At 42.8% G+C, this 17,851-nt stretch overlaps 1 protein-coding gene across 1 annotated transcript; it reads left to right on the top strand.

The window, feature by feature from the left end:
* Positions 1-375: 375 nt before the first annotated feature.
* Positions 376-17,650, top strand: RASSF8 (Ras association domain family member 8). The gene is made up of 4 exons (XM_086466532.1): positions 376-478; positions 11,747-12,636; positions 16,256-16,400; positions 17,529-17,650. Exons 1-4 carry the CDS (start codon positions 376-378, stop codon positions 17,648-17,650), a joined length of 1,260 nt encoding a protein of 419 aa, XP_086322658.1.
* Positions 17,651-17,851: the final 201 nt, after the last annotated feature.

Raw genomic sequence — 17,851 nt, 5'->3', positions numbered from 1 at the left:
CTGTTACTGGAAACCGTTACGAGTTTACTCTGGAGTTGTTTGTTTAATGCTGTTCCTTTTGGTGCTCTTTTTGTAACAACTTTAATATTTTATGAAATGAACTGTGGTGAAACTTCTGGTATGTCTATAAAATGGATAGACATTGGTAAGGCATGGGGTGTTTGATTCCTGTTAGTATTTTTAAAGAAAGGAGGCTGTGTTGCCTCTTCTACCCAATAGATGTTAAGGTGAATTTCTTAGCTTTTTAAATTGGTAATGCCTCACTATAAACACCAGGATTTTTCTCTCTTCTAGCTGCTGAGAGAAGTCTGCTGTGTAGCTGCAAGTATGACTTGACTGATTTGCATTCATGGCTCTTGGATGATCTGGTGAACCATGGAGCTCAAAGTATGGGTGGATGGAGTCCAGAGGATTGTGTGCGGGGTCACCGAAGTCACAACATGCCAGGAAGTTGTAATAGCCCTTGCTCAGGCTATTGGTGAGTAACTCTGTCAGCTGAGTGTCTCGGAACTGGGGTGAAGCTTTTTTTATGAAGCTGAACCCACGGGAGGTGGGGTTAAACTGCGTATCAGTAGAGCATGAACATATAATGCACAGTGGGATAACCTTGCAGTGTAAACTTGCAGCCTTTGATTTTTAACCTGCCAGAGGGAGATTAAAAAGAAAGAAAAGAAACACTTTGAAATCTGTAAGCTTTCATTCAGTATAAATTTATTCTCTAAATAATAATATGCTACTGTTGGTTATTGTAAATACAGCCTGGACCAAAGTGCAAAACTGTCAATGTTTTGACTACCAAAGAAACACAAATGCAGTGCAAAATAATTGGTTGGCTTTCACAAGCTAATGGTATTCATTGAAGTTATACACATTGTAGTTATCGTAGCTATATTAGGAATGGTATCGATCAATGAAATTGATCCTTCAAGTTCTCCTCTTACTCCTGCACTCCACATAGCTCAGTACTAATGAAATGGTAACTTGAAGTCTGTTCAGTGTTAGCTATTCGCTGAACAGTTTAATGGAGGAAAAAAAAATCTTTCAGGCTCCACTACAAGAAAGAACATTCCTTCAGTCTTATCAGATCTTTCTCAGTGATTGAAAGCATCCTGAATAACCTGCAACTTCATCCCTTCAGTGCTTTGGGTGCTGAATCTTATTCTTTGCTAAAATTTTATAATCGGCTTTACATACTATTGAAATTTAGGCATTAAAACCTATGCCTTACATAAAATTAAGTTCATAATTTAAGGGCTAGCTTTGCATTTTTCAGTATTACAACAGTTTTGCAAGATTGTATTAGCAGTCTGACTCAATTGAGAAATAATAATTTTGTAATAAAAATCAACTTAGAGCCATAAAAGTCAACTAGATACTTTACCTGTAAGCATGAAGTAAATTTCTCCAAATTTGCGATGTTTATTCATTTAAATGTGTACTTCTGAACATCATTTCTATATACTTTCATCTGATGGAGTAAAAGACTGGCACGTTTTTATTTTCCATCTTAGGGAGATTGAACACAATGCTATTGTGTATATTCCATACACATCAAATGCCTTTTAAAGTTTCATTTGAAAATTGTAGGAAGTCAGCGTGTCTCTGCAATCTTGTATTTGATGGTTAACTGTTAAGTGTGCTTTTACTGTCAGTTGCAGCTTTTCATTTAACGCTAGTTGGCTTGGGAATTGCTTGCTTTCATATCTCGTTTTCTGCCTGTAGGTTTTTTAAGACACAATTATGCTAGCGTGATTAATTCCTAGTAATGATTAAGAAGTGTTACATACTTAGAAAAAATAAACATACTGGTTGTGATAGACTTCTGTTCTTTGCTTTCAGTATCTCTTTCCTGTTTCCTCTGCCGACTCCCAATTTTAGACGATAATTTAATGTTCTTCTGTGTAATTTCTCTTTGGATTTTTTTCTGTATCCTCAGTTACTAGCCTGAACTCTGAAAGGACTCCATCAGCCTTGAAAAGGCACACAGTTTTTTGTCAACTCAGCAGACTTCCTGTTCTCTAACATGTCACCAGTTCATCTCTGGCATGCGACTCTGGTTCCATGCGGAGATGAATTTCAGTTGCAAACAGAGCCAAATTAAGATGATCCTTTGGAAACCCCTTCCTGAGGGAGATATCCTCTCTAGAAAACACCTAGAGTAATTGCGCTCCAATTTCTCTCTGGGGCTGCTAGGACAATATTAACACACCATGTAAATTACACTTGTGTGTCTCTGGCAGATAGGGCTTTCCCAACCCTCCTGTCAGGCCATTCATCAGAAAAGAAACCATCTGTCTGCTCCTTTGATTTGGCTATAGGTACCAACTTCCCGGGAATATATGTCCCTCAAGTTTGGGAATCTCATAAAATGTATCCCTCTAGTTCTCACCTGACATTTGGTGGTGGAAAGTAGCCAGTCTTAGTTGGCTTCCTCCTTGATTGGCTCTGATGCTATTTTCCACTTTGCAGTCTGGCTCCTTCAGCAGGCGCGTAGCTTAGCAGGACTCAGTATTATTTTGTCTGTCTGCAAAGTTTTTGAGATGCCCCTTTTGTTTTATTGTGTCTTACAGTTTATTGCTAAGTCTTTAACTTAAAAAATACAACACCTCTTCCACACACGCACACAACACAGCCTTTTTCACTGAGCCTGGAATATGAACTGCAATGGGTGTTCAAGTGCCACGTCTGGAATATCTGCAAATTAACTTATTTTACAGCTGTATCCGCTGAAAAAAGCACAAGCCACAGATATTTGTACCCTTTTAAGACATCTGTAGTTCAAGAAACCTCTCATGGACAAACTGAAGCTGTCTCTACTCTAGAGATATGAAAAATAGCACAACATATTTCAAAAATAGGAAAATAAAAATTACCACAAAATGGATTGTGGTTGGAAGGTACCCTGCTGCAGATTGTGTAGTCCATACCTGCTGCTCAAAGCCAGCTAGAGCAGGTTGCTCAGGACTGCATGCAGTCTGAATATGGCCAAGGATGGGGGCTTTACCACCTCTCTGGGCCACCTGTTCTGGTGTTTAGTCACTCTTATAGTAAGAAGCTTTGTTTTGGGGTTTTTTTTCCCCCTTATGTTTAAATGGAATTTCTTGTATTTGAAGAAATTTATTTTCCTGTCGCTTGATCAAATGCAGGGCCGCATCTACTGATCTCCCACTGTGAGAGTAACAAAAGGGTTTCCATGTATTTCCTTTCCAGCTCTCCCTTGTGTTGTGGAAATTCAGTAATACCTTTCTTCAGGATATGAAAGCATTCTTCCTTATTTATTTATTTATTTGTGCAAAGATGGGGACTTATGTTGTAAATAGCTAGGGCAATTTTAGCCAAACAAAAATAGCAAGTCATGCCAGGCTGTACCCTTTTGTAGGAGAGTCTGTCCCATAACCAAAATGTAACCCAGTCCTTTGGCAGTGGAGTGCTGTCACATAACTTGCCTGGCTAACGCTCCTTGACCTACTCCTTACAAACTGGTATCTGCTGCTATTACTCTTGCAGTGGAAAGGCCTGCTTGTCTCTCTTCCTTTGGGGCTGTACTCCTGATGGATAACATTTGTGTTAGCGGGTTTTGCGTTATGATCTCCTTCCCCTGATGCCCATGGCCTGATCGTTGCAGAATAGGAAGTGATTCTACTCCCAAGTTTCTGTACAAATTACGTTTTTTTTAATTTCCATTTGGCTCGAAGTTAAAGGGTTTGAATTAAATCTCAAATAAACCTCATGCTTTAAAACAAAAAGGAAGGGAGAGTTGTCTCCTTTGGTGATCCCAGCAAAGCTTATTTTGAAAATACATAATTTAATGAATGATAAGAGAATAATATCAATTTGATGTAATTTTGAATTCACAAACTGATTGTGTCTCAAACTTAGGAGGAGTTAGAAATGCCGTAGCTGTAGGGAATTCTTTCAAGACAAACATAAAACTATCCAGTTACAAGTTTCCAGAGAGTGAAATCACCTCCCACTGGGATCTTTAAGAACACTTGATACTACCTTTTACAAGTTTTATCCAGGACTGCTTTATTTTTTCTTTAACTCAAGCTGCTCGCAAATTACAGAGAGAAAGATTTGGCCTTATAATACAAATAAGTGATTGTTTCATCATGAGAAACTAAGCTCTCACCAAAATGTAAAAATATACCACAACACACGGTTTAAATGGAGAACGATGAGTCTTGTTTTAAAAATATTTTTGCCAGGAGAGATGAGCTAGGTTTTATCCCATCCATTATTGTCTATTTTAAAAATGTACATTTGACAGCAAATTCTGCCTGTTTTTCTGCTTCCACTAGCTTTTCTGTGCATTCTATGAAAATTGTGCCAGAATGGCTTCATATAAACATTGCTTGCTCATTTGGATTCCTCTTCTTAACTTGGGCAGCTGAAAAACAAGTTTAAAAAAAATTTATTGATACTTTTCAACTGTATGTATAATGAGATGGGTAGTAAATCTGGTCAGGGGTCTGTTCTGCAAAGTAGTATATGAACTTATAGTCAAGTGTACATGAGCATGGTGGCTCTTCTCAAAAAATCATTGTAATACAGGAGGGAAAACCACATGGTAGCCTAAAAGAAAGTGAGCTTATCACATTAGCTGATAGTTTAGGCAAATGTAGCTTAACTAGAGAGGATTTTTTTTTTTATATTGGCTTTTACTGGGTGTTTTCAAATCTAAGAAATAAAAATCTTCCAGAGGAATATGGTGATGAACAGCACAGTCACAGATACACTTGTGCTGTTTCTTCAGAAGTGTTCTTCTCCCATTTCCAGCCCTTGTGAGGATTTTTACTGCATTTGCTGTCATTTCTTTTCTCTCTGGAGACTAGAGTATCAGGAGAATGTGAGCAACACTTCACTGAACAAGAAGTACAGCTGTCTCTCTTTAAAATTAAACAAATGCAGCTGTTGATTTTTTTATTGCAGTTGAGTATTTTTCCTCAAAGATAAATGGGGTGTGTTTATGAAAATAAAGCATGGATTTGTTCATGCTGTTTCAAACATGCATTACAGCATTGTAAGGCTCAGCCAGAGTTGTATTTGGAAAAATCACACCACTTCATTGATGTCTCCTCTTATGTTCATCCCTTTCTCCATATAATTTCTGCTAAAGCAAGTGCCAGCACTGGCCGTCAGACACTTTGAGAGAGAGTAGAGAGTCTGAGGTTAAATTGAATCATAGTGCTGAGTCTGAAGAGGATTAGAAAAAGGGAAGAATTCTTGTTGTGTATGAACTGTTTTTAAACATTGAATTAATCATGTAGTTACTGCAAAGAATCACTTAAAACTTGCGTTATTTTTGACCCCAAAATTTCATTCTCTGCTGCTTCAAATAGCAACATTAAGAGGGGTAACACGAAGTACAAGAAAGCAGCACGCTGTGGTGATCCCACGCTGTGATCATATAAACTTTACAGTTCAGAAATGTGGTGACAGTAACCTCGCTGAGAGGCGCGGTGGTTGGGTGGGATGATTTGTTGCCACCTTTACTGATGTGGTATGTCTAGTGTAGCGCTGGCGTGTGCAGCAGAGACCTGGACTGCTTGATCTGCTTTGCCAGGTCTTGCTGTTTGACCTTGGCTAAACTGCTCCTCTGCATTGTTTTACCTATTTAGGAAGTGGGTCTAAAATAAGCGCGGTACCTCGGGGTGCTTAGACGAAAGGCAGTTGAAAGTATGAAATGACTTTAAGTGCTTTTTTTTTTGTCAGATTGTGATAAACTTTTGTATACCCTTTTTTTGAGCAAAAAGATAATAGTGATAAACTAAGCCTTCAGTCCTGATAAAGACTTTGTGAGCACAGCTGTATCTAGTGAACTAAGCAGACCTTCACTGCCATTAGACTTGAGCCTGTATACCTCTGTGAACATGTTTTCCTAGGACTGGACTCCTCTGATTCTTACTGGTTTCTATGGTATGCGTGCATGTGTGTGCAAAATGTGGCATGAGTTAAGAAATATGAGTAATGCAAACTCTAACCTCTATTTTGAAGGCTTTTTTAATCTTTCTTGGGTATTTAATGAGTTCGCAAGTAACTAGAATGGTATTTTTTTTAAATTGCTACGGATGTTAACTTAAGTATCACATAACGAATGAAATGTCAGCTTCATATTTCAAAGATATTGAGTTCAAATCATTCTGGGTTTATTAAAATTGCCAGCAATTACTTTTCTATCAGTGCTGTTAAAGATCCAGGAGTTAATGCTGTTGCCCCTGTGGAAAGGCAGAGCATTTTCTCCCACGTGTTCCACATGTTAACAGTTCTTACAAGATTTTATCCATGTAAAATTATTTTTTTCTTTATATTGCCTTGTTAAGGAAGACAACATCCTTTAGCCTAGGGCTGGAGGGCTATCTCTGGGAAACTTGGGACAGAAAGCTGTATCCAGGCTGAGGAGGGGGTGCATTTATCAGTGCCCTCAGAGCTCTGGGCAGTCTGGATTTGGCTTGAGCTTGTGTTGGCATACCTGACTTTACCTCCCTGGAAGCCTGCGTGCAGACAGGTGACAACAGTATGTATATTCTCACTACGCCCTGTTGTGAGTTTGGGGGCTAATTCAGATTCAAGTCAAGAGCAAGACTAGTACGACTTCCTTTGGCTGTCTTCAAACTTCGTCTTACATGTAGATTTTATTTTTTGAGACTCTGTCCAGAGTGCCACCTTGCCGGGCAGGCCTTTGGCACAGCTGCTGTGTGGCACTGGAGGTGATGGAATCCCTGAGAAAAATGGGAGCTAGGAGTATGCCTGCCAGGCAGCTGTCCTGGCACCAAGTGCATCCTGGTGGTCTTGGGGAAAGAGGAGAAACTGGGAGCAAGACCGCATGAACTCTAGTCACAAAGGCCTGCTCTTGGCCACCCTAGCTGCTTCTGTAGGGCAAGAGAGGTATCCCCATGTTTAAGACTGCTCATCTAGCCACCTTTTCCAGAAATTATGTGAGACCAGGACAATGACTCACCTGCTTGCACTGACTCACTGCTATAGGTACTGCCTGTGAAGCATGGGAGACACTTAATGAAAAGATGGATCTTACCTGGTGCTTGAAATAAACTCTTGTAGCCCGATAGGTACGTTTTTTACATGGTGTAACGTGTTACCTACATACAAAAAAAAAATGTAGTGCCTGTCCCTGAAATGCTTTGCATGTGGAGTATGATGCACTTTTGGGAAGAAGAAAAGGGATGGATCATTTCTGTCCTGAAAAGCAGTGTCTATGACCTCCCAGGTTACAGTTGTGCCAAAAGTGTCGCGTGAGAAACACCGCTACTGCTGCTTTCCTTTGGAATTTCATTTTTACTTTTGGCAGCAGAAATAGTTGCTCGTGTCTACTGTGTCAGCTGCAAGTATTAAAGCATATAGAGAAGCTTAAAGTGAATAATGGTTATACAGGTCCTCCTACCTCCATGGAGTGTAATTTAAAAGTCTGCCTCTTGAGAGTCTAAAAAAAAATGTTCAATTACCTCGTTCCTATATTTCATTAGTTTAATCACCGTTCATTGTAATGAAATCTGTGTTTAAATTACCAAATTACATCAATTCCAAAGTAAGACTACAGTGGTTTAGCACATGACATGGGCACTCGGGTCCAGAGCTTGCTGTTTGGCTGTACAGCAGAGCGGTGGCTGATGCAGGGTACTGGCTGTAGAAGCTATTTAATGTCTCATTGATCAAGCGATAGCAGGTGGCATTAGAGCTGGGTTCAAACCGCTCCTGAGACCTAGTTGCAGGCTGTCAGAATGTTACTGTTCTGGAGTCCATATATTTCCTTTTTGATCTCTTTCTTGCTTTTAAAATAAAAGATTGTTTTGAAGATGTTCCTGTATTAATAGAACCTAAGATAAGTTTGTATGCTGAGGTAGCTGTAGGTGTAAAGGTAACCTGTTAACCTTGACAGTGTCCCTTTGTGCAGATGCAGTGTGCTTTATATATGTAAATACATACCTACTTCTGTTACAGCTTGTCATTTGCTGTCTTGCAAAACAGATACAAATCCTTGATGATTGTTTTGAGGTGGTAATATTATATGGTGTGGGGGACAATTACATGGCCAGTGGGTCAGCACAGAATATTAATGAGAAATAGCTGGCCAGTGAATGGGGTGTAGAGGCTCTGTGCTTTCTCTGGCCCCTGAATTGCTGTTTTCTGAAGAGGGAACCATAGAACACAGCACTGCTAGTCCTTGTTTGGGGCTGTCTGGATAGTTTTCTGTACCATTCTCGTTAGCACAAGGCTTTGATAGAAGTATTAAAAAAAAAAACCACACCCACACAAAACTGGTATGATATGTTCCAGTCGTATATGTTCTGTAAAAAGAGTTTGATTTCAGAAGCTGTAAGGGATCCACTGACAAGGCACGTAGCTATTGCGAACATTGGTACAATAACTAAAGCTGTGCTTTGGCAGCTTCTTGAATTGACTGATTAACTGATCTAACTTTACCTAGAGATGCTTCATAAATCTGCATAAGACTCAGTGTGTTCAACATGGAGCTGGGAAAACCCCACTGCGGTTTGATGAATGCCATACTTTGCTGATAACAGGGCGCATTACATGAATACAATAGTAACTAATTTTTAAAATGATAAGGTTTGCATGCATGAGGTAGGACTGTGTTATGCCAGGTGCTGTATAAGCTAAAACAAGCTCTATTTCCAAAAGCTTGTGGACAACATAGAAGACAAGAAGCAGCGTGTAGGCGTTGAACTGTTCTTGGTCAACAACTCAAGCTACCCGCTTTCTCCTTGTCAGTGGTAGCACATCAAAACCAGCAGTTTGTTACAAGGATGCCTGTGTTCTGAAATGCTCTGTCATTAGTTTTGAATGAATTCATTCACCCTTTCATTTGTGAATTAATCCCTTCTAATGCAAGCAAACATCACAGTTGTGGTTGTCCAGATGGTGTTAACCTGTGTCATACATAGGCTGAACACGCTAAACCTGGATAATGATCTCGGATGAGGACAGCTTTGGTTTAGACCAATACTGAACTCCAGGTGTGGTTGTTGAACTGTGTTAAGTATTGCTTCTACAAAACACTTTCTTTTATGTGGATCTTGAGTGCAGAGTTTATTATTTAGAACTGTATGTTGATTTGGAACGCTAGGCTAAGATGGAAATAGCTCCTTAATTTGGTTGAAACTGTTAGCTTTATTTCCCCCCCCCTTTTTTTTTTTTTCCTCTTGTTAAATTTCTTTTAAGTAGTGCATTTAATAGCAAAATGAATAGAAATAGCATGCTGCTCACTCCCCTAGTGGTACTACTCTTGTTTACAATTTCAAGACTTTGAACTTGGCTGTTTCTGACACAACAAGAACATTAGTAGCATTACCATGATTACAAGCTGAAAGCTTTTAAGATGAACAAAGTAGAGTGGCAAAGTGCAACCTTTGTCCTGAGTTCTGTGGTATGTTTTTACTTCGTTTTTCTTCTCAGGCATTTTATTGTTAGTTTGCTGTGGCAAACGGTACTAGCTTTATTTTTCCTGTAATAACAGTGATGCCTACTACAAACTATAAATCTTCATAGATCGATGAACAATATTGTGAGTTGGCAAAAATCTCTGACTTTGTATCTTGGCATAGTAAACTTGTTTTTGAAGTACTTCATTACAATAAACTTTAAATCTGTTTCTGAAAGTGTTGGCCAAGCATGTTGGTATGCTGATAGATTTTTTTTTTTTTTTTTCCCCCCCTCTTCTTTTTTTTTAATCCGAGTGCTTACCTCAAGTCATTTATTTATGAGGCATTTGGGGTGGTGGATTGCTGTTCCCATGCTGCTTGCCTTGTTTTGCTGACTTCAATCAGTCAAATCTTCGTGTACTCTTTAAGTTCTCCCTCCTAACTTGGAAATGAACATGGACATTTTGGTCTCTTACTTGGCCAGATAACTGCCACTAGTATGGCCCATGAGCCAAAGCAGCCTGTTCTCTAGGCGGTGCCTGTGCAGCCGATTTTTTTTGTTGTTGTTGTTCTTTGCCTCATGAGCTAATTGTGAGAAAGTGAGATCAGAGGAACGGTTTCCAGCACAATAGCTGTATCCTTGGGAGCTCTTTGTAAGGCTAGTCTGATCAGATTTTAGGGGGCCGCATAATGTGTTAATCACCACAGCGGAGCTTGTCTCCTACAAATTCAAGGTGGGGAGTCTGTGCAAGTGTTGTGGTTGGAGGCCAGAGGCAGATCTCCAGCCTGAGATTAGGATATTTTTGTTCCTTTAGGAAAAGTGCAGTGGTTGGGTGGGCGGCATAAGGAAAAAAAATGCACCAAATGGATTACCACCAATAACTACACTGATTCCAACTCCTCCGCTCCATAGTTGTGTGTATGACAGGTATTTTAGGCATTTATCTGCTGAAACAAGTCCTTATTTGAATGATGATCTATTGTGGAAATGGATATAGCATTAAAATAGCTAATGATGCCTTTAAGGTCAATGGCAATTGTGGAGTTGTTCAGAAATTTATCAGGATCACATGCTTTAAAAGCAGTTGATTTTTCACCTCTTTTTGTAAACCGTGTTGTGGCTTTAAAGTGAAGTCACTGTCAGGCTAAGAGAAACTCTCTTCTGCATTTGGAGAATGCTTTATCTTAGGGTAGTAAGAGTGTTTAGAAAGAGTGAAAGTAGTGGAAAACCTCCAATGCTGTATTTTTTTAGCATGCAAGGCATCCCATAAGGGGTGTTAGAGGAGAAAGACAGCTAAGCTGAATTCAAGTACCAATATTGGTAGCAGCACAAATGAAGTCATAAACATAAGTTGTACTTCCTTCTGCGCTGAAAGTGGGCTGTACTGCATTCATTGTACATCTAGCTGTCAATACAGCAGTCAGAAAACATCATGGACAGTTACCAAAGGACTCCAGCTGCTTCCTGGAGGCTGTGTACCCCAAGGGGGATGTGCGAGCTGCTGTTAGAGCTGAGGAGTCTGTGCAGGGAGCCCAAGTCCCTTACCTCCAATTCGGGCAGCCTCTGCCACGCTTGTCCCGGTGCTCTGCGCTGTGCAGGTTTGTCACGTAACGCTGCTGTGGCCCCAGCTGGCATTCCCCTTGGCTAACCAGGGGTGGGGGACAAGGTGGTGAGGTAAGGCTCAGTCCGTCATTGACAGATTGCCTCTCTGATTGATTGACACTGTTTAAAAGCAAACACACAGTCTCTGAACTTTGCTTTTTCTATACGGCTGTGTAAAAGATGGGGAACTGGAATTTCTGTCCTAGCTTGCTTCCTTTAGAGGTGCGTGTATGATGTATTTCTTTGCCAGGTAGCGGTAGGTCACTTACTTTAATTTCAGTGACCTGAAAAAAGCCCCGGAGTTGCGCAGTTTCGGTTGCGCGCGCGGTGTCACTCGGCGCGCGCTTGTTCAGGCCCTCTGCCCGCGGAGAGGGTTCTCCTCGGGTAACGCGCAGGGGACGCGCGTAACGCGTGGGCGCTGCGCAGCGCAGTAAATGAGGCGAGTTAAAGGCTCCGCGGGCCGCTCCGCCTGCGGGAGGGCTGTGCCGCCCGCCCGGGGGCACTGCGGGGGGGCTCCGCAGAGCAGCGCGGGGGTCCTGCCCGCTGCTGTGCAGCAGCTCCTGCACCCCACCCTTGCATCCCCCCCCCGCACCCGCACCCGCAGCGAGCCCGAGGGGGTGGCGGGCGGCGCCGGGCGGCCGGTGGGGGGCGCCGGCGGCCCGCTCCGTCCCCGCCCGGCGGTGGCGCGGCCCGGCAGCGCCCCCTGGCGGCCCGCCCGGCTGACGGCTGCGTTGCCTTGCAGGTCGCACCGGGAGGTACACGCTGATCGAGAAATGGCGGGACACGGAGAGGCACCTGGCGCCGCACGAGAACCCCATCGTGTCGCTGAACAAGTGGGGGCAGTACGCGAGCGACGTGCAGCTCATCCTGCGCCGCACCGGGCCCTCTCTGAGCGAGCGGCCGACTTCGGACAGCGTGGCTCGCGTCCCCGAGAGGACTCTGTACCGGCAAAGCTTACCTCCCCTGGCCAAGCTGAGGCCTCCCAGCGACAAATCCATGAAGAGGAGGGAGCCGAAAAGGAAGTCACTCACCTTCACCGGGGGGGCTAAAGGGTTAATGGACATCTTTGGGAAAAGCAAGGAATCCGAGTTCAAGCAAAAGGTGCTCAACAACTGTAAAACAACAGCGGATGAGTTGAAGAAATTGATCCACCTCCAGACGGAGAAGCTTCAGTGCATCGAGAAACAGTTGGAGTCCAACGAAGCCGAGATCCGCTACTGGGAACAAAAGTACAGCTCCAGCCTGGAAGAAGAAATCCTCAAGCTAGAGCAGAAGATCAAAAGGAACGAAGTGGAGATTGAAGAGGAAGAGTTCTGGGAAAACGAGCTCCAAATCGAACAGGAGAATGAAAAACAACTGAAGGAGCAGCTGCAGGAGATGAGGCAGAGGATCCTGGAGTGCGAGAGCAAGCTGAAGGACTACATGTCTCAGATCCACAACATGGAAAGTGGCCTTGAAGCAGAGAAGTTGCAGCGGGAAGTTCAAGAGTCCCAAGTGAATGAAGAAGAGGTCAAGGAAAAGATCGAGAAGGTGAAGGGTGAAATTGATGTTCAGGGCCAGCAGAGTCTGAGACTGGAAAATGGCATTAAAGCTGTAGAAAGGTCTTTGGGCCAAGCTACCAAACGATTACAGGTAAGAATGTCCTTTTTATACATAGCTAAAGAAAAGTCAAAGACCTGATTGGTAATATATCTTTCTTATGTGCATTTGGAGCCCATGAAAGAAAACAGGAGAAAGTTTCCGCAGTAAATTTGGGCAAAAGCAAGCAAGAAAGATTGCTTTCATTTTCAAATTGTATTTCAGATGTTTATTTTGAAGAGCAGACCATTTTCATTTCACCTATGTGTATTTTACTCATTCAAATAGACTGAAGGCAAAACCAGTAGTTAGTTCTTTGTCTCGAGATAAACCAGCAGACGTTTTGGTGATGTGTTCCTGGCCATTCAGAAGGCAAGAGTGGCCCACAGGGTTAGTGCAGAGTGCCACACCACCTTTAATTTATTTACATGCTGGCTCTGTTTATTTCCCACCGGTTACGGCTTTGGTTTGCTACCGTTCCCTGACTGCCTGGTGACCTTGACTTGAAGAAGTGTATCTTCACCTTGCAGTGGTCCACGATAGAGAAACACCAGAGCTAATAGCCAGACTAGCTGAGGGCCGGCTGGCTGCACCTGTGGCAATGCATCTGGCCACCTCGCCCTGCTGAGAGACAAATATCTCCTGCGAAACCAGTAGCACAATTAGGGCTACCGAGAGACTGGTGTACTGCTGGATGCTAAACGGGACCATAGTGCTCTCAGCTTAATGCCTTTAAAAGTATTAGTCTTCAAACCCGTGTCGATTTGGGGTTAGATGTCTTGAGGATTTAGGTCCTAGATCTTGTATTGTTAAATTTCAGGGAAATTTGAACCATTATAGCCTTTTCTGAGGCTAAACTTCTGATTCTTGCCAGGTTTGTCTGCCACAAAAGCAGATTAATTTAAAAGAACAGTCCAAAAGCAGCAGCTTAATAGATGTAGAGCTAAAATAACCGTTAGCTTACAGGGCTTCTGTTTTAAAGAGTAGCATCTCCCTTTTCCTGTCTGATTTGCTGATGTTCAGGAGTTTATTTTCTCCACGCCTCAGGTGTTTGTGGCACATGTTCAAAAGAAAATCCAGTCTCTGCTTCCTTGCTAAGGTTGATGATATCACCTGGAACTTGATTGAGCATGAAAGAATAAATATAAATGGAAATCCAGCTGCTAGCTGAATGAGGCGAAGGGAAGACTGTGGCTCCTGGGATTTTTAACGTGCTGTGTAAGATAGGACTGAGGCATCACACATCAGTCTGAGTTGCGATTCTTGCTCCGTTCCTGCGATTCACAGTTACGGTGTTGCGCAGTGCTGCAGTTGCAGTAAGGTGATTCTGCTGTGAATGTGTAAAGGGATTTTCTGCCCTTACTCCTGAGCACCTAGAACAATGTCAGTATAAGCTGTTTTTACTACATGAGGAGGGGAAAAAAAAGGTAATCTCTCATCCAAAGCAAAATGGATGAAAACTGTAAGTGGTTTCGGCCACATTTATCTGTTCTACGTTTCCAGACACACTGCGCTTAAGGATTTATGCTAACAGAAAACATCAAGTCCTCTTTGTACGTTTTACCTGTCCTCAGTAACACTCAGTGAGGCTATGGTGGAGTTCAAAACCTTTCTTGCTTTGCTTTTTTTATAGGCTAGGCTTTCACTTTCTCAGGGAAGGTTCCTGTTAAATTCAGTTCTTCCAAGCTTGTTCTGAACCTGAAGGTGTGCTAATCTGGAAGTCCAGGAGAAAATAAACTCAGCTCTGTATTATACAGTTTTGCAGGGCAGAAATAGAGAAACATTTTCTTGCATCTTGAAAGTTAAATATTAATATTCGTAGAACTGCTGATTTGAAACTAGAGAAGTTGAGCATGGGGGTTCTTGTAGACTTTTCAGTAAGGAAGGAAAGAGAATTGTGGTTCACTAGATCTCAAGTGGTAAGACGAGGAAGGGCATTTTTTTAGTAGCCTGTGAGAAATTTCTAGAAATTTGTCCTACCTCATTCTTTTTCTCTAGCCTCAATAATATTACTTTCCAACAATATGAGGCAGTGAGGGATCAGATGTAGCACTCTGCTCTCCCTGTTTCTAGGGAAAGATTTTAAATGCAAAAAAACCCAACCAAAAAACCCCCAAATCTTAGCTTCAGGTAGAAGATCTCACTGAAGTTTCGCAGTTAGATAGCAAAATTAAAAGCTGAAACAAGTAAGACCTGGGGTGATACTTAGCGTTTTTGCCTTATTTCCTGTGAAAGTTGAGAAATATCAAGAAGTTGTTACTTACGATTTCAGTTCTACTAACCTGTATGTCTCAGTGATTCTGTTTTTTCAAAAATGAGTTCTTTTCAGCGGTACCTTTGTCACAATCTCATAAAAGATGTAGCTGCAGAATTAACACTGAAGTAAGTAGAGACAGTTGAGAATTTCCTGTGTCCCAAGTGCTCACTTGTAGAGTCTACTAGGCCGAAAATAAATTGAAGACTTTTTCTGTAGAATTGTCTTAAAATTGGAGGTGGTCTGGTTTCCATTTCTCAGTCCAATTTCTCTGAAAGCTCGTAGCCAAGGAATGGAAACAGAAGTCTGGCAGGGGAAGCTGAGACCAGCCACGTGATGCACATTGACTGAACAGGTCAAACACACACATCGGTCACAAAGCAACTGGCGTTTAAAAGGTCCTAATTCAGACATCAGATCATTTGTGTTAATTTTCTTAACCAACCGTTGAATTCAGCCTCAGCTGCGACCTTACTATAAATTTAAAGTGAATAAGAGCTGTGCTGTTCCTGGAACAGACCCACAAAATGATTCTTCTCCAATCCTTGTGTGAGCTCATGTGTAATTCTGCTTACACGAGATAATTAGGGGAAAGAAGGTTGACCTAAGCTCTGTCTGTTGCCAAAAGGAAGGTGTAGCGGTATGGCCTGCGTGGAAATGCCCACAGGCGTGCTACCTGGCATCTGGGCAGCCAGCCCATCCCTTGCATGGTCAGAGAGGTGAAGCCCATCGTGGCTGTGGAAGAGCACAACATGCCGCTAATGAAGCTGAATGGGGGGGGGGAATAATTGTAGTCTAAGACTGTCGTAATCTGTTGGAGTTGTAGGTTTTGCCTGTCATGTCGGAATTACAGAGCTTTGAGGAAGATCCTGAATGATCATCTTCTGTGCTTGTGAAAGGGTGGTGAACCAGCCGGGATTTGGCCTTGTTGTACAAAACACAGTATGGTTGCAGAGTAAGAGAGTTCTGTCCGTAAAAATTTAAATAGAAAACGCAAGGAACAAGAAGAGAAGGGAATTATTCTCCTTTTAGGAGCAGAAGAACTAAATGAGCTGTCCAAGTCATGCTGGACACTTCTGGCAGAGCTAAGGTTATTTTTTCAGAGTGCTCACTATTACCTTTATTTGCTTGCATCAGTTGTGCCAAAATTTTTCTCAGGTGAGATGAGAAACATCTGCTAGCCATCCAAGAAGCAATATAAACAGACCGGTCATAACCCCTAATAAGTAATACTGGGTGTTGATTCATTTTCTAAATTGAGAGTAAAATACCTTTCAACTCTTCCATTTGTGCTTTAATTTAAAAATTGGAGACTTTCTCATCAAAAGGAGAAGCGTTAGTTGCCCAGTTGCAAATAGAGTCTTGAAATGCTGCTTGATGCTTGCTGCTGCTCAGCAGATGTTTTCCCTTTTCTGGCAGGACAGGGAACAAGAACTGGAGCAACTGACAAAGGAGCTGCGACAGGTCAATCTCCAGCAGTTCATCCAGCAAACGGGAACAAAGGTCACGGTGCTGCCAGCAGACCCGGTTGAGGTGGAGGCCCCGCATGTGGAGCTCGAGAGAGGTACAGCGCTCAGAAGGCTTTTGGTGGGCGGGAGACGGGGGCAGCAAAACGTTTACGTGCTGCAGTCGATGCTCTGTTAGCGAAGAAGTTAGCAAGTACTAAGAAGGCGCAGTGTCAAATATTTCCTTTCACTCCAAGGGTTTAGCAAGCTATAAATAAAGCGCAGTGTGTGGATAACTTCTCTCCCACTGTGCCTGGGCATGTGTTTGTCCCATCAGTAACCCATTAGACCAGTAGCTTTCAAGTGTGGCCGCCGTGGCTGCAGGCATGTAAGCTGGCATGCAACATGATTGCGCATCTGACATTGCTGTTCATCTGGCTTCCTCCTCTTCTGGTGGGGTGCGTTGTCAACGTAGAAAAAGGAATGTGTCTGGATCTCGAGAAATCCCAGGCAGCAGCCGCACGGGAATAGGAGCTAATCCAGCCGGGCTGCCAGCCATCCGGAAGTCCTGCACAGATGGCTGTTACGGCGTGTGCAGATTGACTTTGCCCCTAGTGAGACCCCGGCGCATTCTGCACGTGCCCGCGTTTGAATTCAGGATTTCCTAGGCAGGAGCGTGGCAGCGCTCTGAATGCATGGCAGAACTGTGGCACCAGCAGAAAATCCTCTGCTGTGGCTCAGCCTCTGCTGCAGTGTGCTTTATGCAGTACCCTGCTTGCAAGGGGCCTCTTTCTCTCAGCAGTTCTGTCCCTTCTCGGAAAACTTTCTAACTGAAAGGCGTTGGGAGGGTAAGGGAGGTGGGGAGAGAAGAAAGGACAGCCAGGCCTTGAATGTCAGCCCTTGTACGAGCTTTCTCTTTTAAGCAAGCAGGAAGCTGAAGCTTTGAGTTACGTACAGGTACAAGCTCCTTCTGCACGTTACTGGCTACATGTATTTTATGTATCTGTGTGCAAGTTCCTCGGGGGAGGGTAATTATATTGAGTAGGTATATCTTCCTGATTTGAAATGAGTTGGAGGTGTGCACCTTAGATATCATCACTTCCTAGTCTGGCGTTTGAATCTTTTGTGGTATGTGGTACTGGTTTTTCTATACTGCACCAAGGGCACCGGTAAGCAGGAAGAGGAGAGGTGTTCCACAGACAGCGCCCTTGGTGATGACTTTTCTAACTGCCCTTTTTCTTGTGCAGAGCCACCGTTTCAGTCTGGGTCACTGAAGCGCCCCGGCTCATCGAGGCAACTCCCCAGTAACCTTCGGATTCTACAGAATCCCCTGTCGTCTGGTTTTAACCCGGAGGGCATTTATGTATGACAGTACATACCTCTTCTGAAGAGGACCTAGCAAGGTACCCTGGACAAGATACACTTTTGTTTTATTCTGCCAATGATGAATGGAAGAAGATTTTTTTTGTTTGGTTGTTTCTTAAGCCACCATTGTTTTGCTCTTCTTCCTCCAACACCACTTGGAGCCATACCCTGCGCACTGATGCTAAAGAGACAGAGGAACTGTCTC

The sequence above is a fragment of the Leptosomus discolor genome, chromosome 1 (genome assembly GCF_034619465.1).
Source record: "Leptosomus discolor isolate bLepDis1 chromosome 1, bLepDis1.hap2, whole genome shotgun sequence".
Classification (NCBI taxonomy): Eukaryota; Metazoa; Chordata; class Aves; order Leptosomiformes; family Leptosomidae; genus Leptosomus; species Leptosomus discolor.
This window is presented reverse-complemented; position numbering and strand designations above follow the sequence as displayed.

Bases quoted from the DNA above. Each gene is read 5' to 3' on its own strand.
- RASSF8 (XM_086466532.1), top strand. From the start codon at position 376: ATGGAGCTCAAAGTATGGGTGGATGGAGTCCAGAGGATTGTGTGCGGG. The intron at 12,637-16,255 runs GTAAGAATGTCC...CTTTTCTGGCAG, and splicing joins AAGCTACCAAACGATTACAG to GACAGGGAACAAGAACTGGA. The intron at 16,401-17,528 runs GTACAGCGCTCA...TTTCTTGTGCAG, and splicing joins GCATGTGGAGCTCGAGAGAG to AGCCACCGTTTCAGTCTGGG.